Source organism: Pinus tabuliformis, chromosome 8 (assembly GCF_031772625.1).
Source record: "Pinus tabuliformis cultivar Carrire ecotype Pingquan chromosome 8, CPIR1, whole genome shotgun sequence".
In the NCBI taxonomy this organism is placed as follows: Eukaryota; Viridiplantae; Streptophyta; class Pinopsida; order Pinales; family Pinaceae; genus Pinus; species Pinus tabuliformis.
The window spans coordinates 1,902,990,190-1,903,012,569 of record NC_142294.1 but is presented as its reverse complement, the minus strand read 5'-3'; the positions used below and the strand labels follow the sequence as shown (position 1 = coordinate 1,903,012,569).

Here is a 22,380-nt window from a genome sequence, read left to right as displayed (position 1 = left end):
TTGAATTATTTCCATTATTTGTGTCACAAGTTCCTGTCCCAAAATAGAGAAAATATGCTAATGAGGAGAAGTTACTTCAAGTAACTTTTTAGAAAGCAACTAAAAAACGCATATGCATTCCATTATGGTTCAAAACAGTACAAGGCAAAGATTTATTAGTACATCATAAAGAAAGAATCAAACTACACACATAATATCTCTCGTAATAAAAATTGGACGTTCCCTTCTCCTAAATTATCAATTGGCCAAGACATTTGACTGGTAGTTGAATTTATAGACTGATAGTTGAATTTATATATGTCACCTACCTGAACTAAGAATTTTCCCTATAATATCAGTAACCTATGAGTATTTGGAAACACAACGATCAACACAATTGCATTCTCCTATGTTCAATTCACCTTCTTTATATCTCCTTGAAATGCATTTGGCATAGCAAGTCTGAGTAAGCTTATTGAAAAGCTCAACTTTGTGCTCCATTTCCAGATCTACCGTACCTTATCTTTGTCAAATCCAGAAGGGGCTTTGACGCCCGTAGCCATTTTTATATATCTTGAATCATTGATAAACAACCTACCCCTCAATGAAAAGCAATAGCACTTCAACATCAGTTCGTTATGCTTAGGTTTCATTGGTTTTCATACACGTTGCCTCTTTTTAGTGATGTCCCAGGAGATGAGAGAAAATTAGCCCTCTATGCTCACAAAAGGATTAAAGTAAATAATGATAATATAATTATTTCCATTATTTACTTTAATCTTTCTTGGAGTGTGATTTGGTTTCAAGTTTGACATGGATTTTCATGTCTTTTGATTTTTTTCCAATCTTTCTAGGCTCATCCCTACCATGCATCTAAAATTAGCTCTCTATGCTCATGGAAGGATTAAAGTAAATACGATAATATAACTATTTATATTATTTAAATTAATTCTTCTTGGAGTGTGATTTGGCTTCAAGCTTAACATGGATTTTCATGTCTTCCATTTTTTTTTCAATCTTTCTAGGCTCATCGCTACCATGCATTTAATTAAGTTACACTTACATTGTGTTTTAATTAACTCACAATTACGTTATGTTTTGCATTAGAGTTTATCAATCGTGTTTTGCATGAAAGTTTATCAATCGCTTGAAATGGGTTGGTCAACAATGGCGTAATTAGAACTTCCAATTTTGATCTAAACCTTCAAAGGAATACCTACCAGTTGTACTTGTATCACAACAGTAAACAATGAAGGCGTCTTATAGATGCCCAATGTTGATTGTCCTTCGTTCAGTGAGAAACTTAAGCATTTATGCCAACCCCAAGTAAATGCCAAGATGCCCAATGCCCACGTACTGGTAGCTAGAAAAACTCATGAAAATAAATAAGTATTAGTGACATTTTCGAAAAAATTGTCGATCAAAAATAGGTTTTCAACTATTTCAATCACGTCTAGAAAAACAATTATATAAAAATTTTAAAGCATCAAAAACAACCAAAATACCCCATAACAAACAAAATGTCCGTCAAATTTCATCCCTGCTTCGAACCATTAACGGTGAACTAAATATAAACCATCTAATTTTTTATTCACGTCATTTATTTGAAGGATACTCAATAACATTATTGAGACGATGATAATAGCCCTTTGTTACTCATATCAATTAAACGAGTAGTGATGAAAGTGTTTAAAAATAAAATAAAAAACTATATCTTTAAAAAACAAAATATTAATGTGGATATTAAAAATATATATAAGTTAAATTTAAAAATGTTTACTTAATTATATTTATATTTAATTTTAGAATTTTCAAAATTTATTTATACTTAAAAATATTTTAAATTATTATAAAATAAATAAATTGGAAAAAAATCATAAAATAAAACAATTAAAAGAGTACTTAGATTCTCTATAAAAATAAATTTCCTGAATTTTTATAATTTTACAAATTAAAAAAAAAAATCCATAATTTATAGTGTTATAAGATTTTAAATTTCCACACAAGTTTAAGAGAGAATAAAGTTGAATTTAAAAAATAATAATAAAATTCACTGGACGTTAAAATAATGTTATCCAAGACCATGTGAACACTATTTATATATTTATTAAATATTAATAAAAAAAATCAATTAGTTTTTTTGGAAATGGACATATATTTAGCATACAATCATATAATAAATAATAATTATCAAAATACACATTTCACATTATTTAAGTTAAAGAACTCATAAAATAAATTAAATTATAACATTTTATTGATAAAAACTTTTAATTTATAAATTAAATATATATATGTTTTTAAGACAAAAAACATGATTCTTAATTATGAAGATTTTTAATTTATAAGTAAATTTTTTTATAATATTATTATCTTATTGATACAAGATACTAAAAAAACCATAATTCATTTGATACTTGTTAATATTACATCATTTTTTAATTAATAAATTTAATTAAAAAATCAAAAATCAAAATTAATTTGATACTTATTAATATGACATTTTTTTAAATTAATAAATTAATTAAGAAGCCAAAAATAATTATAGATAAATTTCAAACTTTCATTTATACATACTATTATAAATATTCTAAAAAAAATAAATCTCATTATCTTTTTAATAATTATAAAAACTTATTCCAAAATAAATACACCTGTCAATATGATTACATTTCTTATTATCATGATAATTACATTTCTTATTATCATGATAATTACATTTCTTATTATCATGCGCTCAGAGGTATAAAGAGGTATAACACTCTGAAATTCAATTATTAGTTGTTGGACCAAAAACTAAACTAAATTTTACAAAGTTTACTCTATAAAAAAAATTATTTATTTTTTGTTTTAATTTTTTTAAATTCGGTGAGTCTTATTTTATAACCATGAATCCAAGTACACGACAATGTTGATGGCTAACTTCTTACTATGCAGAGTGCTAAAATTGTGAACTGAAAGATGTCGACGATCTTTTAAATAAAAATAAAAATTTTATGTTCATGATGTGTGCATTTTAAGGCCTTCATGAGCGCTGAGTGGTCTTATTTTGTAATAATTCTAATGATTTTTTTTTTTTTTTGAGTAAAACTAATTCTATTAATAAAGAGGAAAAATATTTACAATGTGACCGAAGTCATTACACTGCTGTGATAGGCAGAGTTTCCAGGACAAAATAGGTAAGAAAAACCAGAGCAGAACCCACGCAGGGGATCTTCATAGTGGACAAAAACTACACAAAAAACATAAGAAATCCACAGTAGCGTTAACATGGTAAACTTGCCCGATGATAGCCATGGCTTAACCCAAAAAACTGTCGCCAGCAAGAGCATACTAATCATCCTGTGGTTCTTCCACAACCCGACACCATCCAAATTCGGGCTCACCCATAGTTGGAGCAGCAACCTGATCAGAGGGCCCAGGATTGACAGGCAGCATCATCGCATCCTGAGCGCTGCAACTCGGATCGTTCTGAACATGCTGCGGCGCCATACCAATACCAAGCTGAATCGAAGGAGTAGGACCAGAGACTGCCCCAGAGCCCCCCGGATGAGAGTCTGAGTCCTCCATCTGAGTGGTCTCATAGAAAACCACTGTTATGTGAGCCGTTATCCGAGGCCGATGCAGGGAACTGTTGAAGGAGAAGATTGCAGAGCCGGTCGAGGAAGGAGGCCCACGGTAGTGACTGGAAGCACAACGCCGCCCTCTCCCGCTTCGAGTGCCTAGGTAACGACCAGTGAACAATTCACTAGAGGGGGCAGGCGAATCCGAAGAAGAGCCTGTCGGAGCACGCCGGGGTTGGCCTCTACGGCATCCCATACGTTGACGAAGTCGAGCCATCTTTGAGGGAGCAGTATAACAGATGTAGATAGGCTGAGCAATTGACCTGAGACAATGACAGTGGCGCGCGGAGCGACAAAGACACAGAGACCCGGGAGAGACCCTACGAAGTCCTATCGCCAGCGGGAGCCAATTGAGCATAGGGCAAAAAATTCCAGAGTGAGGATGAGCAACCGGTGAATTGTTAGGACCAATCTTCCACCCCCCTGTAACAGTGACCAGGCCTAAGACCAGACGCTTGAACGAAGGGACATAGGCTGAGAGGAAACTACACAGAGACCACCCGCGAAAACCAAAGGCAAGAACAGAGACCCGGAGATGATAAACAGACACGAAAGCCGCTAGACTATGATCCAGGACCCCCCAGAGGAGAGGGAGGAACAACAGGAGCTGCCTCTGGGGCCAAGAGACTTCAGAGAGAGCCGTTAATTGAGCCGAAGCGAGGGGATGAGCCCAAAGAGACAACTCGCAAGACATCACCGCAAACTCAGAGCAGTGCCTCGCCTTATACTTGCTCGATCTTTCTCGAAAAGCCACTTCCATTACTACTGCATTGATGATCGCCGTCATCTCTTGCAGGTTGTAGCGTGCGGGGGGAGGAGCCATTGCAGAGGACAGGGAGAATGAGCCAGGGCCACCTGAAGGGGAGCTGCTATAACCTGCCTTGCGCGCATGCCAAGCGCTCACCCGATTGCCAATATTTAACGCGACGTACTGGGTGGGCAGGTGTCGAGCTGCCTCGCCCCACCCCAGTCTTTTCATATTGATTTCCGCCTCAGTCACCCGCATCCGAGGTAGCTGCATCCTTTTGAACCAAAATGGTGCATTCCTGGGCTTGATCATGATTCTGAATGATGTCTATAGTTCCTGTGAGTATAGTGCTCTCCGCATCCACTCCCAAATTGGCAAGAAGATCCACAACCTTGTTGCCATTCCTCTTGACATGATTGAAGATAATGGCTGGATTATTATGGAGAAGTTGTTCTATGGCCTCCAGTCTGGCCTCAAGCCTCCAGCTATTGGCTATTTTCCTCGCATGGGTGCCATTTTGAAGTTGTTTGACCATGTTGATAAGGATTTAGGAATCGCCTTCAATTTCCAGGGGCTGTAAATTGAGATCTCTGGAGATGAGAAGCCCTTGCCAGAGTCCCATTTTGAAGTTGTTTGACCATGTTGATAAGGATTTGGGAATCGCCTTCAATTTCCAGGGGCTATAAATTGAGATCTCTGGAGATGAGAAGCCCTTTCCAGAGTCCCTCCAGTTCCGTCGAGTTGTTAGTATCCCAGCCTATATTCCCAAAGTAAATATGGAGAGGTGAGCCTTCATGGTTTCTGAAAATACCTCCAAATCCTGCATTTTCGGGATTACCCTTAGAAGCGCCATCAAAATTGAGCTTGATTGTGTTCTTTGGGGGAGGAGTCCAGGAGTCCTTTTTATTGTTGTTGTGCATGGACTGGGCTTGAATTTGAGTTCCCTCCGGGAGTTGCAGATTCCAGTTAGCCCAAATGGCCTTCTCGTTTGCGGTGGAGGGAAAGTCGTCCTGAGTCCAGCTGCAAAGCGCCAAGGTCTCTTTGAGGTTATGGCAGAGGTTGCCCCATATGATCTCCTGCGGAGTGCTTTGATCCTTAAATATGCGCTTATTCCTCTCTTTCCATATAGTCCAGAGGAGGAGACCAGGAATTATTCTCCATAAATGGTTGAGAATTTCACTTTTGTAAGGGTTATGTTGCCACTGGCGCAAGGAGTCGAGGATGTCTTCCGACTTTCTGCATTTTCTTTGACACCGAAAGCTAGCCTTCTCCCACAATTGGTTGGCAAGCGAGCAAGGATCAAGGAGGTGTTGGATAGTTTCCTCTTGGGATTTGCAGTTGACGCACATAGAGGGTCCATGAAAGTTCCTACGTCTGAGATTGTCCCAAGTGAGGATTTTCTGGTGCCCGACTAGCCAAAGGAAAAGGGAGACTTTGGGCCAAATGCCTGAAGACCATATTTTATTCTAGATGGGATCCAGAGGCTTCGGATCCGTGCAGATGATTTTATAAGCCTCTTTTGTGGTAAAGGATCCCCTGGGTGAGTAGCCCCATCGAAGAATGTCCTTGTCCTCTGAGTATCTGATTCTCCGATTTTGGAGTGCCCTCTCCAGATGCTGCTGAGTGTGGTGAGCTGCGTTCTCAATTATTCTATTATTGTGCTTCCATTGTCTATACCCCTGTTCTGTCTCCTGAATCCAATTCTGCCATACCTCTTCCTGTAGCTGCCCTTCCCTGTAGTGGTTTGGAGGCTGTTCAAGTGTGTTGTAGAGCTTCGGTAGCTGATTCCATGCATCCATCCAGAACCGCGTTGATCGACCGTTTCTCACTTCCCAGAAACTGTGTTGCTGGATCATTAGGTAATGTTGTTTAGCAGCGCTCCATATAAGAGAACCTTTTGCAGTGGGTGTGTATCTGATCAGGTCTTCCTGCGGTCTATTGTTGGCGTATTTAGCAGTCCAAATGGATGCCCAAGGCTTGTTGGGAGCCGTTAGCCACTGCCACCAAATTTTCGCGCACATGATTGTGTTGCTGTGACTGGGGTCCCTTAAACCTATGCCCCCTTTTTCTTTAGGCTTACAAACTGTGGTCCATCTTACCAAAGCCCATTTGCGATTAGTTCCTGTTGCACCCCAAAGGAAGTTGCGCTGAAGGGCCTTTATTTTTTTGATAACCCATTTGGGCGCAGCCAAGATTGAGAAAAGGTAGAGCGGCATAGCCTGAAGGACAACTTTGATTAGCACCAAACGACTAGCAATATTCAGGGTTCTATGAGTCTAGAGATTTAGGCGAGACTCAAGCTTCTCAAGGAGCATACGCCAAGAAGCATGCTTTAGGGCCGAATCAATGAGGGGGGCTCCGAGGTATTTAGAAGGAAGAGAGTCTATGGAGAAGCCCAGGATTTGAGCGATGGCAAATTGGGTGACAGGGGGAGTGTGGAAAAAGAAGATCTGCGATTTAGCCTTATTGATACTGGTGCCTGATGCCTCAGAGAAGTCATTCAGCAGGGATTTGAAAAGAGAGGCTTCCTGAACTGAAGGGTACCCAAAGAGCATATTGTCATCCACGAATTGTTGATGAGAGATAGCTGGCAAATTGTGAATGGATAAACCTTTGAGTTGCTGGGAGAGGAGGGCTTGCTTGATGTGGCGACCCAGGCCTTCTACCATTATCACAAAAAGGAAAGGGGATAGAGGATCTCCTTGCCTGATTCCTCTAGAAGGGCTAAAAGGACGGGAAGGGATGCCATTTATGAGGATGGAGAAAAAAGTTGAAGAGATAAGGTTCATAACCCATCGCACCCACATAGGCAAGAAACCAAAAGCTGTTAACATTTTTTGTATATAAGTCCAGTTGAGCTTATCAAAAGCTTTTGAAAGATTGAGCTTGAGAATCATACCTGCTTGTTTGGACTGCTCTAGGGAGTGTATGATTTCATGCGTGAGGATGATGCCATCCAGAATCTGTCTTCCTTCCACATAGCTTGATTGTTCCGGCGAGATGAGCATGGGAAATAGCGGCTTTAACCTGTTGGCGATGACCTTGGATATCACTTTGTATATTACATTACAGAGTGCAATTGGATGAAACTTGTCCGGGATTCTAGTGGTCTCTTCTTTAGGGACCAGCGCAATGAAGGTAGCGTTGAGTGAGGGCAAAAGCCAATGAAGAGTGCGCCATTCCTCCACCACTAGCCATACCTCTTCTTTTATCAACTCCTAGAAAGTATGGAAGAATGTAGTGGTGAAGCCATCCGGGCCAGGGGCTTTGCCCTCCTTAAGCTGGTTCATAGCTACATCCAGCTTCTGTTGCGTAGTTGGGCGTAGAAGGAGTTCGTTATGCTCTGCTGTAATGATTTTAGGCACATTTTTAATGATTTTTTCTATAGCCGGCCGCCTATCCGCATGGGGCTCTTGATGGACCTGCTGGAAGTGTCTTAGGAACTCCTGCTCAATCTCTGCATGGTTTTCTATTCTCTTCCCTTCCGGGTTCTGAATGAAAGAAATGGTATTGTGCATTCTTCACCGAATTGTGGTTCGATGGAAGAATTTGGTATTCCTCTCGCCTTCTTTCAGCCATCTAATCCAGGACTTTTGCTTCCACAGTATTTCCTCCTGCTTCCCTCTCTCCTCCAATTGATTTTGAATGCGTTGTTCTTGAGCAAGGGTCTTTTCATTGTGTCCCTCTATTATAGTTTGTTGCTGGAGCTCTTTCATTTCCTTGTTTAAATCCTGCTACGCTTGAAAGATGTTGCCGAATGTCTCTTTGTTCCAACACTTGATTTGGGCTTTGAGGAATTTGAGCTTTTGCTAAAATTGAAACATTTTTGTACCATCTGGCTGAGGGAAGGAGGTCCAAGTAGATCTGATGAAGTCTTTGAAAGCGGGGTGGGAGAGCCAAAATGCTTCGAAGTGAAATGGTCGCTTAGTGACATTGCCCGGTCTTTTCCACTGGAGGGAGATAGGCCAATGATCCGAGCCTGAGTAAGGGAGAATTGATGCAGAGAGGTCTCCTCCAAGGTGCACTGCATTTTCCGAAATGAGGAATCTATCAAGTTTGGAAGCAATTTGTTGCCTCCCTGTTCTTTGATTACTCCATGTATGCATGCCGTTGCAGAATTACATGTCAATTAGAGAATTATTTTGGATGAATTCTTTGAAGTGGGCATCTTCCAGCTCCAGCCTAGCTCACCCTCCTTTCTTTTCTTCTATCCTGGTAATCATATTATAATTGCCTCCCATGATCCAAAGAGGGTGTACTCTATTGAGATTGAGCACTTCTATTGTGTTTAGAACTACTATTTTGTTGTTAGCTTCATGTGGGAAATAAACATTGGTTAGATGACCATGAATGTTGGTGCCTATAATGTGAAAGGTGGCTTGAATAATGTGATGAGAAGCATGGACGTCTGTCAGTCCTATCGCTTGAGTGTTCCATGTGATAGCTAGTTCGCCCGAGGCCCCTGAGGCATCCACTGCAAGCGAGTGACAATCTGGCCATGCCTTGGAAAGAATGTTCCCAAGAGTGGTACTATTACACTTCGTTTGTTGGAGAAAGAAAATCTGCGGCTGCTCCTGCGTTATCATGTTTTTTATTAATCTGAGTTTCCCCGAGCTATTGAGCCCTCTTATATTCCATGAAATAAGTTTCATGATTCACTACTGGGGGAGGGCTTGTAGTACTTAGTTAACTTAGCATACCTGCCTGAATCCACCAGGATTTTCCCTAAAGCAATAGTTCGCTGGAGATCTGTTCTTCTCCCTCGCTTTTTGGAGTCCTTAGGGGGAAAGCCGCCATCCCAATGACTGCCCGGTTGGATGCCAAGTTGTTGTTGCTGGTAGGCCCTAGATAAGATGACTTCCAATTTGCTGATCTGGTGCTCTGGTATCTTATCATAGTCCTTTTTTTTGCAGACCTGCTCGAGCTCCAGAATGTCAAGACCATTTAGGTCAATGCTCTCAGGTTCTTCGTCCATTTGTTGTACCTGGTTTTCTTCATCTGCAATGATTGCTAAGCTTAAGGACTGACTGGGATCACCGTCAACATCCATTTCTTTTGCTTTTCCATCCGAGATCTTGTTGGCCTCCTTTGGGGTGTAAGTAACAGTGATAGGGGGTCGGGTTATGGAAGGGGATCTAGCGAGATGAGGGATGGCAGAGGAGGAGGATGGCTTAGGGCTGGGCGTCGAATGCAGAGTATGGTCATCTGAGGTTTTAGCAAGGACTTCAAAACTATTGCTTGTTGAGGGAAAGGAGGCAGCGCCCTGCTGGGGTTTCTTCCCTGTGGAGGTTTTCTTGTGCGTTCTTTTACAATTGGCTACTTTAATGAAGCCGTCTTGATCTGGCTTGTCTGAGGGAGCAGAATTTTGGGCTTTGGCATTTAGAGGACAGTCTCTAAAGAGGTGCCCCAGAGCATGACACCTTCGACAGCGAAAGGGAACATGTTCATAATCCAAAGGTTGAACCCATTCATAGTCATCATGGAAAAGACTTACCGAGTCCGAGAGGGGTCTGTCCAGCCGCATGAAGATGCAGATACGGGCATAGGAGGTGTATCTGCGCAACTTCGTCTCTTCCGCCGATTTTATGAACTCCCCCAACCCATTTCCTATGTCTTTGAGCGAATCTTCATCCCAGTATTCCGCTGGAAGCGAGTACATCCTGATCCAGACTGGAGCCCAGCTGAGGTCCTCCTTGTCTGGGTTAAATCTTTCCACCCACTCTCGTAAGTACAGGCCCGCTGAGTTGAAGAAGTAAGGTCCTTCATCCATGATTCGATTCCTATCTTCTATGCAAATAAAGATCGCAGTAAAGAACCCCTTCGGTCCTAGCTGCAGGGTAACATGGCCTTTAGGCTTCCATTTGGCAGAGATCCAACCTTGCAGTGCCCTTTCCGTTGGCCAGAAGCCGACAAATTTTCCAATAAGCGCGTGGTCCTTCATAAACTGGATTTGCCCATTGATCCTGTGGCTTGGAAGTTCTATCTTGGGCCTTTCAGCAGCCATTGGTTTGCATGTCTTCGATGTGACCCTAGGCCGTTCCTCTGACTCTGGTTTCCCATCTGGTATCTCTTTGCTTTCTTCTGTTTGGAGCGCGGTTGCATTTGTCTTGTTTTGCAGTGGAGAATCCTTGTTGCCCTCATTCTCTTGTGCTGGTTCAGAGGGCTGAGTGCTTGGTTGCGCTGGTGGCTTGCGAGTGGATGAAGGGGAGGGCTTTGATGCCCCCCTTGGGGGAACTCCATTACCGTGCTGGTGAGCCAAGGGAGGGTTGTATCGTTCTGGCAGGCAATTGATCTGAAGGGGGCAGAGAGTGTGCAGGTCGCGTAGACTGCGCCATCGTAGGGTTTACCAGAACCCTAGTGCCAGAGCTCCCCCTCTACCATGAAGCATCCCTTCTCAATTCTAATGACGTTTTTACCAGTACCCACAATAGTGAATACTCTTCACAATAATTTTAATCACGGTTTTACCAGTACTCACAACAGTAAATACTCTTAACAATAATTTTAATGATGGTTTTACCAATACTCACGAGTCACAACTGTGAATATTCCTAGCAATAATTTTAATGACGGTTTTACCAGTACCCACAACAGTGAATATTCTTAGCAATTAACATATGTCTCCAAAGCAAGCAATCAATCAATCATGTCGTAGAATTTTGTGCATGCTGACTACTCCTATTTACATACATGCCAAACCACAAGTACACAAATCGATGTGGAAATAGGTATGGTGCACAACTAGAAGTGGAAATAGGTACGGTGGTAGAGGGAACCACTATGCTTAGGGTTCGACTTGGTAAGAACGTGGCAAGGTAGTGAACGCTCAAGGCTGGATAGTTCTAGTACCTTCCTGCTGTTTTTTATTGAAAAGTAAATTTATATTCAAAATTTAAAACAAATTTTATAAATTTCAATATTTTTGAATATGATGTTGTTTTAAATTGTATTAATTTTTTAAATTTATATGAATTATAATTTTGAATAGACTGTAGCTCAAATGGCATTATGTTTAAAAAAAAAATGAAAGTTAATGATATTTTAACTAAAATTAATAACGGAAAAAAATAAATAATAAGATATATTTTCATCTCATTAATATATATATATATATATATATGGAAAAAATTATCATAATTAAATTCTTATTTTATTCATGAGGACTGTTCCTTGTAAATGAAAATTGACTTATTTTCATTATTCAAGAAAAAATCATACTATTTAGACTAACCGGTTTATAGTCCACAGTATCAAATATAAAGGTTCATTGCATCTACTTTCATATTACTCACCTTTATTATCTTACCAGTGCGATGGAACGGTAACCATCAATTAACCTTCTTCTTGACTAAAAATTGAATGTGCATTTATAAAATTAACATTATAAAAAAATTAATTTATTGTTTTAATATTTTAATTCTATTTTTTTTAACATCTTATGGGTTAATAATAAAAGCATGAAAGTTCCCCTGATCGGGATGCAGGTCGTCGTGACAAGGTTGGGTGCAGACATGCGTAGTACCCGGGCACTAATTACTGCCACCCTCCACATGCTCAAGGCAGGGGTGTGGTGTCCTTCGGCATGAATGCCTGTTGGGAAAGTGGGCAAGGTGGTGGGGAAGGAAATAAGGTAGGGTGGTGGAGTAGGTGAGGCCATTCAACGTGCAGTGCAGGAGGGAAAGGCTGTGGAGAAGGGTGGCGATACAGAGCAGTGGAAGGTCGATGGCAAGAGAGGAACCTTGGTTGTGGACGAACGCCTGCAAAAACTGGGTATGTAATTTGGCCTTGCCTCAGCATTGAATCTATGTTCTAGTTGGGGTTCTATTGGGGGGAAAGGAGGGGTAAGAGTCCGAAGAAATGGGGAATTGAATGTTGTTGGTGGCAATGGGGGAGGCAATTGCTTGCCATGGCCTGGTTTTGCATATATATTTTCTCCCAAATGGGTCAGAACCATGGCTGCAAGGGGGGAAAAAGCAGGCTGTGGGGCTATGAGGGTGTGTGCTTTGTAATTAAGGCCAAGGGGAAACTGGATAGAGGCATTGCAATTCAAGAGGGGATGGGGGTTGTAGAGAGAGGCAGGGAAAAGCTGAGGGCGGGGAGATGGGGCTGCAACCATGGAAGTAGTTTTCAGAGAAACCACTGGGATAGTTGGAACCTATATGGCATTGAAGGCAAAGCCAAGAACCCTATGTGGAAAACTTGCCAGAGGGACCCAAGAGGCAAATCCATTTCTTTGTGGGCTGAGGGAGCAAGAATATGGAACCATTGCATGCATCCTACCAGATCCAAGAAGGGGATGTGGGCTCGGCTTAAGACGGCGTGGGATGACTAACATATAATCCATAGTAAGGGGAAAGGGAACAATGAGGGCCTCAGGGTAGGAGTCAGAGCCCCCCTTCTGGGATCTGCGAGCTTTGGGCCACCCCTGTACATACGTGGTGAGGTATGGAGGAGAGGAAATTCATGCTTGGGCAAGGTGGTGTGTTAGGAAAAGTTTAAATTTGAATCTAACTTCCTCTGGGTGTCACCAATGCTCTGCCAAATGGGTCATGGCCCAAGCAACGAGAGGATGAGGGCGCGGTAGGAGAGGCCTGGCCCCTGAGACAGACAAGGGGCCAAGCACGTCGGAAACTCACAGGGGTCATAAATCAGTAGAGCATCTCATCGTTGAAGCAACAACGACATGCTGTGATGGGACGGATGCTGGCATTCAGAAGTTGATGGAAGAATGGGAAGAGGAGGTAAAGCAAGAAAGCGAAATTGACGAAGAGATGGACAATTGGAGGATTCTTGTTCCATATCCAGGGAATACTCGAGGGAGAATCATAGTGTTTAACCAAATGCTTTACCTGTATTGGTTAATGAAGAGTCTACTCAGTAAGGTGATGGAGCAAATTTTAGTGGGGATGGCGGTGACAGTCCAGGGACTACTGAATTACAAGAAAGACATGGAGAAAATTATCTTCGAGCTGCAAAAACACGATGTCAGGATGGACAGAATCGACCACCACATCCATTGTGTAACAACTTGCAGTTCGGTTGACACCCGCCCGTGGGTGAAGGCTGAACGAGTGCGCGGGTAGGCTGAACGAACTGCGGTTCGGTGCGATATGCGAGCTCTCTCTTAAGGTGCGATGGATTATGCGCATGAAAGAAGGGTGGGCGAGCTTGGTTATATGGCGTGGAGCATGTGATTACATGTATGGAGGCTGACCTTTGAACGTGGGCAAAGCCGACATGCGTTGGAGCTTTTGTGATGGCATTTGGGACTTTGGGCAAGTCGGTTGGGAAGCCAGACTTCGCCCTATGCATGTGTATATATTGGATGAGCGTGGAGCTCATTCCACTAACGAACTCAATGCTCATACATCTTCACTAAAGGGAGTAAAGGCGCAGTCTTGTGCACAGATCTAAGGAGGAGGCGCAGAAATAATGATGCGCCCATTCTTGGGCTTGGTCGCACGGTGAAGGACTCGGTTACTCAATATTGGGTGAAGGTGCGGGCAGGAGCGCCCGGTGGTTGGGTGAGGGCGTACATGGGTGTGTGGTGCTCGACGAATGGTTAAGGCGTGCACGGGTGTGTGGCGTCGGTTTGTTCGACGACTTGGCGCGGGTGTCTTGGCGACTCGGGTGAGCGCCCGCCCGGCGTGCAAGTGTGCACGGTGACTTGGTGAAGTGTTGAGATTGTGAATGGAGGTGTGTCTCGGGTAGAGGCGCCTGTGTGTGGCGACTTGGAGGCGTGCCCGAGTTGGGCAAACAACACGATCATGCGACAAGGTGAACGAAGCGTTGGTGAGTCGTGCGGTGACCGTGCGGAGGTGCTGATGAGCTAGGCAACCGAGTTTTGCCTTGGATTGTAAATTTTGCTAATTATAAAACTTGGGGTTTCCAAATAAACTTGTAAAGCTTGTAACTTGTAAACTGTTGTATAATATATTGATTCGGGCAGACTCATTGTTCAGGGAGTTGCCCCTCCCTTTATACTGTGCAATTGTGTTCATCATTTATAATTGTTGTTGATAATGAATGTGTATGGGTGTTCATTGGTATAAAGGATAACATAATAATACTTGGTTGCGAAACACAAACTAAGTAGGAGTAAGTAGTCCACGAACATAAGTATTGGTGAAAAGAAAGTGTTCGGTGGTGCCGCACCTCGCTAAGAGCGGTTGAAAGACTACCGCCAGCTTGGGGGCATGACAAGTGGTATCGGAGCTCAGTTAGAGTTGGTGATTGAAGCTGATTCAGGGTTGAAGAAGCTTGATAGTTGGTGACTAAGAAGCAGGTACTTGCAGGTGAAGGAAGCTGTTTCACATACAAGTGGAACAAGCGCTGGTTCAGGTTGCAGGCATCTTGGTGAAGTTGTTGGATGGTCGAAACTAGATTGCAAAGAACAAGGAAGTTGTTAGCAATGGCAGCTGAATCTCAGGCTGGGTTTAGTCACGGTGTGCAGGATGCTACTATAGCACTTATGGAAAAATTGTTGGAAAGGATGGAGGACTTAGAGACTTTCTGGAATAAGAAGATGGACTTGTTCGATAAGGAGCAAGAGGCCAATTCGAAGATGAAGGAAGAGCTCGATGAACTCCGGACTCAACATGAGTACACTGATCTTATGTGTACACAACTTGAAGTAAGAGTCAAGGAGGTTGAAGAGGCAAGAGACCAAGGTCTAGCAGAGATCGCGGGCTTGCGAAAATCTCTTGACGAAGCCAAAGATGAGATCGCGGTGTTGAAGAAGGCCGTGAGGTATAACTCAGGTGGAGGAGTGCCTCATGTGAAAGTCAAGGAACCGGAATCTTATGGTGGTACAAGGAGTGCAAAGACTCTTGGCAACTTTCTATGGGACATGGAGCAGTACTTGGAACGATTGGGTCTATCTGATGATGAGACGAAGGTCAAGGTAGCTGCTTAGTTCTTGACAAAGGATGCTAAGATATGGTGGCGAAGACGAATGGATCAAATTGCCAATGGCAATGCTGGTGACATTACTTCGTGGGACGAGATGAAGAAAGCTTTGCAGACCCATTTCAGTCCTTAGGATGAAACATGGGAAGCAAGGATGAAAATTAAGTTCATAAAGCAGACCGGGAACCTTCAGACATATCAGTGGGAGTTTTCAAGTGCGGTTCTAGAACTTCCTGACATGGCGGAGAGGGACAAGGTGTTCAATTTCATTATTGGGTTGAAGCCTTGGGCACGTAATGAAGTGAAGAGGCAGAGGATTAGAACACTTGAGGAAGCTTTTGCTGCTGTTGACAGGTTGGTGGAGCATTATGATGAGACTTCTGATGATAGGAAGAAGAAGTCCGATAAGCCGAAAGATAAGAAGAAGGATGATGCTTCGAAATCGGATGATAATTCGAAGACGAAGAAAGCCTTGAAGTGTTGGATATGTGCTGGACCACATACGGTGAAGAATTGTCCTTCTAGACCGAAAGTGGTTGCGATTGCACAATCTAATACGAAGAATGAAGAAGCTTCTGTGGGGATGATGCAGATACTTGGTGCTGTTACTGCTACAGAGGTGGTCTCTCGGAGGGATCCTGAGAGGAACAGGTTGGAGTATGTTCGGATGAAGGTTGGAGGTGCTGATATACTCACTATGGTGGATAGTGGGGCTTCTCACAACTTCATGGGAGAAGATACTGTGAGAAGAATTGGGCTGAAATTTGTACCAGTGAAGGCACAAATGAAGACAATCAATTCTCCTCCTGATAATGTTCTTGGTATAGCTGAAAAGGTGGACACAACACTTGGTGAGTGGATAGGGAAGGTCGACTTCACTATAGTGCAGATTGATGACTATGAGGCTGTGCTGGGAATGGAATTCATGAAACAATTTGATGCTATGATTGTTCCACATTTGAGGAAGTTGTACATTTACGATGGAAGGGAAGATGTACCCATTGGTGTACCAACCATTGGAGTGACAAGGCCTGATTGTAAGTTGGCAGTGATGCAAATGGAGGATGAGAAGCGGATGGAAGACATGAGTAAGTGGTTGTCTACGGTTGAGACAAAGCTTACCGAGCAGTCATTGGTCATCAGGACACTTTCAGATAGTATCTTGGATTTGTCAAGAAGGCTAGAAGTGGTCGAGGATGATGATGATGATGAGGCATATGTGAGGCCGAATGTCCAGGAGGAGGATCGGGTCACTTATCTACAGAGGATGGAGATAGAAAATCTTGATAGATGGATTGAGATGATTAGTGAGGGTGAGCCTTCAGGCTCTACTCCCTCCACATCTTCTTAGATGACAAGAAGATGGGGCTCACTGTTAGCTTCTCATGGCAGTGAGTCCTTTAAAACAGGTTGAGTAGGTATGGCAGATGGTGCAGGGATGGCTTGGCATCAAGCATCATGACATGTTGCAGATGGGATGGAGTTTCCATGGACCTGAACATGGTGGTGAGATTCTTGGTGAGTCCGAGATGTGGTAGAATCCGAGATAGACTGGTGAAGGCATAAGGATGTTCACTCTCATGGCTTGAGCGTGACAGTTGGATTAGCTACCCAACTAGTTCAGACATGGGGTCCGGAAGTACAAGGAGAGATGTTGGCATCACGCGGACGAGGAGGACAGTTCACAGGATGAGGATGACACATGGTGGGGATGGAGTTCTACATATGTTGCAGGGATGTTTGCAATATGTGGAGGAGTTGACATCATGGACCAAGGATGAGACAGACATTGATGTTGATCTTGGTGGATGGCTACCAGGATGGTATGTTTTCGAGGACGAAAACGACTTTAGGTGGAGGAGGATGTAACAACCTACAGTTCGGTTGACACGCGCCCGCGGGTGAAGGCTGAATGAGCGCGCGGGTAGGCTGAACGAACTGCGGTTCGGTGCGATATGCGAGCTCTCTCTTAAGGTGCGATGGATTATGCGCATGAAAGAAGGGTGGGCGAGCTTGGTTATATGGCGTGGAGCATGTGATTACATGTATGGAGGCCGACCTTTGAACGTGGGCAAAGCCGACATGCGTTGGAGCTTTTGCAATGGCGTTTGGGGCTTTGGGCAAGTCGGCTGGGCAGCCAGACTTCGTCCTACGCATGTGTATATATTGGATGAGCGTGGAGCTCATCCCACTAACGAACTCAACGCTCATACATCTTCACTAAAGGGAGTAAAGGCGCAGTCTTGTGCGCAGATCTAAGGAGGAGGCGCAGAAATAGTGATGCGCCCATTCTTGGGCTTGGTCGCACGGTGAAGGACTCGGTTACTCGATATTGGGTGAAGGTGCGGGCAGGAGCGCCCGGTGGTTGGGTGAGGGCGTGCACGGGTGTGTGGCGCCCGACGGACGGTTAAGGCATGCACGGGTGTGTGGCGCCGGTTTGTGCGACGACTTGGCGCGGGTGTCTTGGCGACTTGGGTGAGCGCCCGCCCGGCGTGCAAGTGTGCATGGTGACTTGGTGAAGTGTTGAGATTGTGAACGGAGGTGTGTCTCGGGTAGAGGCGCCCGTGTGTGGCGACTTGGAGGCGCGCCCGAGTTGGGCAAACAACACGATCGTGCGACAAGGTGAACGAAGCGTTGGTGAGTCGTGCGGTGACCGTGCGGAGGTGCCGACGAGCTAGGCAACCGAGTTTTGCCTTGGATTGTAAATTTGGCTAAGTATAAAACTTGGGGTTTCAAAATATACTTGTAAAGCTTGTAACTTGTAAACTGTTGTATAATATATTGATTCGGGCAGACTCATTGTTCAGGGAGTTGCCCCTCCCTTTATACTGTGCAATTGTGTTCATCATTTATAATTGCTCTTGATAATGAATGTGTATGGGTGTTCATTGGTATAAAGGATAACATAACAATACTTGGTTACGAAACACAAACTAAGTAGGAGTAAGAGGTTAGGCGTAGTCCATGAACATAAGTATTGGTGAAAAGAAAGTGTTCGGTGGTGCCACACCTCACTAAGAGCGGTTGTAAGACTACCGCCAGCTTGGGGGCCTGACACATTGCATTCTAGAGCTGTATGGTGTGCCAGGGGCTACTGTTGAAGATCCTACTCCTGTCGCATCTGCCTCAGAGGAACAGAAGGACTAGACTCCTCCCATGCATAATTTTGGTTGATGCAGTTAGCTTTTAATTTTTATGTTGCAAATGTTAGTTTTTACAGTTATGTAGTGTCTGGACATGAGATAGAGACATATCTAGCTTGGCTAGAAAGACTAAAACAATTCTGTTTTTGGATGGGTTATAACATTGACCGGTGGCCAACAGACTTGGTTTCCCCTCGGGGCAAGTTGAGGCCACCTGGTTAATCTGTGTGGTGTAAACTTGTTTATTATATAATAGAAAATGGAATGGACCTGCCAAGCTTAACAAAAAAAATAAAAGCATGAAAGTTCTAATATATACATCATCTCACAAAGAAAACTCCCCACGTAGTACATTTGGAAGATTAATTTAGTATTATTGTGGAATAATGGTGGGAATTAACTACTATTCAAGGAGGAGTTACAAGATCATTTCAACTTCTTGAATTATTTAGTTTTTATTATTTTTACTCAATACCAAAGTGTCTAATGCATTGGTGTGTACATGGTTTCTCTTCTAGGCTAGTCTCTATTAAAATATTTCTTAATTTTCATTTATCTTGGAAACTTGCATTGCTCTTTTTCCTAAAATTACTTTTTATGGTATTTGATAATGATCTCATCTAAGTAGAGATATTTGGTCCCAAATTGCTTTAGCACTTTTTTTCTTTGAATAATGTGTCCTCTCTAGTCTAGTTTATGTGTAGGAGAGCTTTTCTTTTCCTATTTTGTAGGAGTGCTTTTCTTTTCCTATATTAAGAAAGCACATTTTTTAAGGGAAGTATTGACAGAAATACATGAAGACGACCTTACAATAGTTGTAAAAAGAGAAAAAACTCACATAAAATTGTGATAAGAGGAAAAGCTCACATTATAGATACAATTTTCAATACCATGCATGAGAAGCATGAAAGTTCTTGAACCAACTGTCTAGGTAGATGACACATTTAAAGAAAAAACAAAATTGTTATAAAACACTTTGGAAAAAAAACAAAATAACAACAACAATACTTTGACCAATATTTTGACTAATAATATTTAACCAAAACTAATCGCATCACAATAATACAAAATAAATTAATAACTAAATCAAACTAAGCCGTAAGAGTCCTAACTATAAAACCTTATTCTATAATCTAATTAAAATCTAAATGTATAATGAAGAAACATCTACTAATTAGGAAATAGCACTTTTATCCACCGACTTAGCGGGGCATCGGATCTAAGTGTTTTGGGGTGCAAAGTTTGTTACAAACTTCTAAAAAATCCTTGTGATTGTCGACCATCAGTAGCCATCCCTTTCCCGTCAAAACTTTCTCCAGCTCACTTGCACTCACATCGCAAGAACAATCCACGAAGACACGTTCTCTGCAATCTTTAAACAATTTCGAATATCGTGTCCACATAAATACATGAAGCTTTCTTCCGCCTCGCTTCCCACCATGGCTAATGCACTCGTGAGCAGAGACGTTGCAATCATTGATATCATAAAAATTTACACGGAACGAACAGCGATCAATATCGTCGGTGATAAACCACAATATCACGCCGTGTAAATCGCGTAAGTCTATCCACGGTCGTGGGCGGTAATCCTGTATGTTTGTATTAGAAACAATGTTCACCCTTTTAGTGTAAAACCTATATTCAAGTTGTGAAATCGTTCGCTGCATTTGTTCTTCATCCTGCACAAATAATTCACTTGACCCATTCAATATTCAAATTATCTATTTTATTATTGCTTCAAAATAAATTCGTTCTTCAAATAAAATTCAACACCGACCATCTCATCATCCACTTTGCCACTCAAGATGCATTTTGATAATCCATCACTAGGGGCCGATTTCTGCACAAATTTTCCATGTTCCATTAGAACAAGAAGAAGTATGAATTGCGTTTTTTTCTATTCAAATTATGATATCGCTAGAAGTTACAGTAAGGTAACAAACCCATCCATGGACAGCCACAAATTAACCAGAACACCATTCGAATACTCCAGCGTTTCTTAATTGGCACAGAATATTAAAAAGAAAAGGGTTTTAGATGAATTAATGTTTGGCGTAATGAACAGAGGCACTCACCCAAATTTTCCAAACATCTTTCCAGAAAATTCCATCATCTGTTGAAATCGTGAGATAATTCAAACGATTAAGGTAACTCAATCCGTCTATTCTCTTCAGGTTCCAACACTTCTGCGCTTCAAATACTTGCAAAGATAACAGACCTCGTAGATTAAGAGTTTCCAGCGAGAAGCATCCATTGATGTTGAGGATTTTAAGGTTCACGAGATTTGAAAGACTCTCTAATCTGTCTAATTCCCAGCAGTTTTGCAGGTTCACTCTTACTATTGTTGATGGCAAGGCGATAACCTGTTTTAGCTGAATATTTTCTGAAAGATCTATACTTTGGAGCCAGGGGTGAACACCTTCAACCATACATATCTCGCATATGGATGTTCTCTTCAAGGTGAGATCTCTTAAAACACCCATGGTCCGCTGATCCTTCCGAAAACTAAAGCTGGCTATTGGACAACAATCTATCGTCAAAATTTTGATATTCGGGGCCGCAATTCCTTCTGGTGATAGGCACTGTAGATGGCGGCATTGGATCACCATCAACTCTGTTAAACCCCTTAAATTGGCGACACAACGAGGAAACCTCGTCAACTCTGGGCTCCCTATTCTCAGTTGTTTTAAGTTACCGAGTTGTTCCACGTCCTCGGGTAACTGTGACAAAGAGGTAAATAGTAAATTCAGATATCTCAGATCCGTTTGATATGGGATTCCGTCTGGCAAGGCTACCAGTTGAGCACATCCTTTGAAGTCAACATACTCTAGTGTGGAAATTCGTCCCAAAATATACGGTGGGATGGATAGATTCCTGCACTCTCGCAATGCTAGATACTGCAGATGCAATAACTTGGAGAATGATTTTGGCAGCTCTGTCAGATTAGTGCAACCAGATAGATCCAAATGTCTTAACCTTGCAAGTTCCCCAAAATCAACTGGGAGATATTGTATAGATGTTAGATTTGTTAACACCATCTTACACAAGCTTTCCAATCCAGTCCATTTTAAGAAACGGCATAGATGTGGCATGACACCTCCTTGCTGGATGGCAGACGAGATATAATTCTCTGAGACTTTAATCGAATGTCCAGCATCCAGCGTTGAGTTGTTGCTCGAGGTAGTCGGAACTTCGTCGTCCATTCCGCTAATAGTCAACTCATTTAAGCGCGAATTCGGCTGCACGCAAACGAAAGCGTTTTTAAAACTTAAATGAATAAAGAGAGAAATATAAAATTAGAGCGTTTTTATATTTATCTACGCTTAATAAATCCGGGCTTAAGATTAGAATTTTTTGGAACTTAAATGAATATGGAAACTTGGATCTATCAATGTAGAGAGCTTTGAACATGGAAATTTTTTTGTGCCTATGGTTAATAGATCGATTAGGGTTTAAGATTATCTCAGAATACTTGTCTGTTGGTTTGCGGCACTGCCGTCAATACTGAGCTCGTTAGTTCCATTCTATCCTAATAAAATACCATGCACTGATTGATTCAGTCAGAACGTGCTACCTTAGTGGGAAAGCGATCCATATCAGCCAGACCAAAAATTTCAAAAAACCGTTCGATATTGTCCCTCTGACCCTCAAGTTCCAAAACGGTCAACTTTCGGAGAGGAATGCAAGGATGAGAACGTGTGGACCCAAAACGGAAATTGCGCAAGCGAACCCATACCAAATCCTCCGTGAGCTTCCATGATCCCAGCACAGACGACAAATCTACTGGGACTTCCAGCACAAATATATAGGTACATTCGCCTCTGAAACAGGGGAAATCCAGTGGCCTCTCATCCTTCAAGGTCCGAATTCCCCGTATTGGTAAATGTGATGTGCCCTGACAATCATATAAACTGAATTAGAATAGAGTAATTTATGGAGTAACCTCGTTATCGAAGAAAGGCCAATCTTTACGATAATA

The 22,380-nt window shown here is 42.3% G+C and overlaps 1 protein-coding gene and 1 pseudogene across 1 annotated transcript; both read right to left on the bottom strand.

Moving 5' to 3' along the window:
• Positions 1 to 300: 300 nt before the first annotated feature.
• Positions 301 to 542, bottom strand: LOC149244033 (mitochondrial import inner membrane translocase subunit TIM10 pseudogene; annotated as a pseudogene).
• An 18,903-nt stretch (positions 543 to 19,445) lies between these two features.
• Positions 19,446 to 22,319, bottom strand: LOC149244032 (uncharacterized). The gene is made up of 4 exons (XM_089367909.1): positions 21,976 to 22,319; positions 20,477 to 21,640; positions 20,179 to 20,241; positions 19,446 to 20,080 (listed from the first exon to the last, which is right to left on the bottom strand). Exons 1-4 carry the CDS (start codon positions 21,994 to 21,996, stop codon positions 19,604 to 19,606), a joined length of 1,725 nt encoding a protein of 574 aa, XP_089224035.1. The 5' UTR covers positions 21,997 to 22,319; the 3' UTR covers positions 19,446 to 19,603.
• Between the last annotated feature and the right edge of the window lie 61 nt (positions 22,320 to 22,380).

Coding starts and splice junctions, on each gene's coding strand:
- LOC149244032 (XM_089367909.1), bottom strand. CDS start 21,996: ATGGATCGCTTTCCCACTAAG. Junction 21,641..21,975: donor TGGATCGCTTTCCCACTAAG/GTAGCACGTTCT, acceptor GTTTGCGTGCAG/CCGAATTCGCGCTTAAATGA. Junction 20,242..20,476: donor AAGATGTTTGGAAAATTTGG/GTGAGTGCCTCT, acceptor AAATTTGTGCAG/AAATCGGCCCCTAGTGATGG.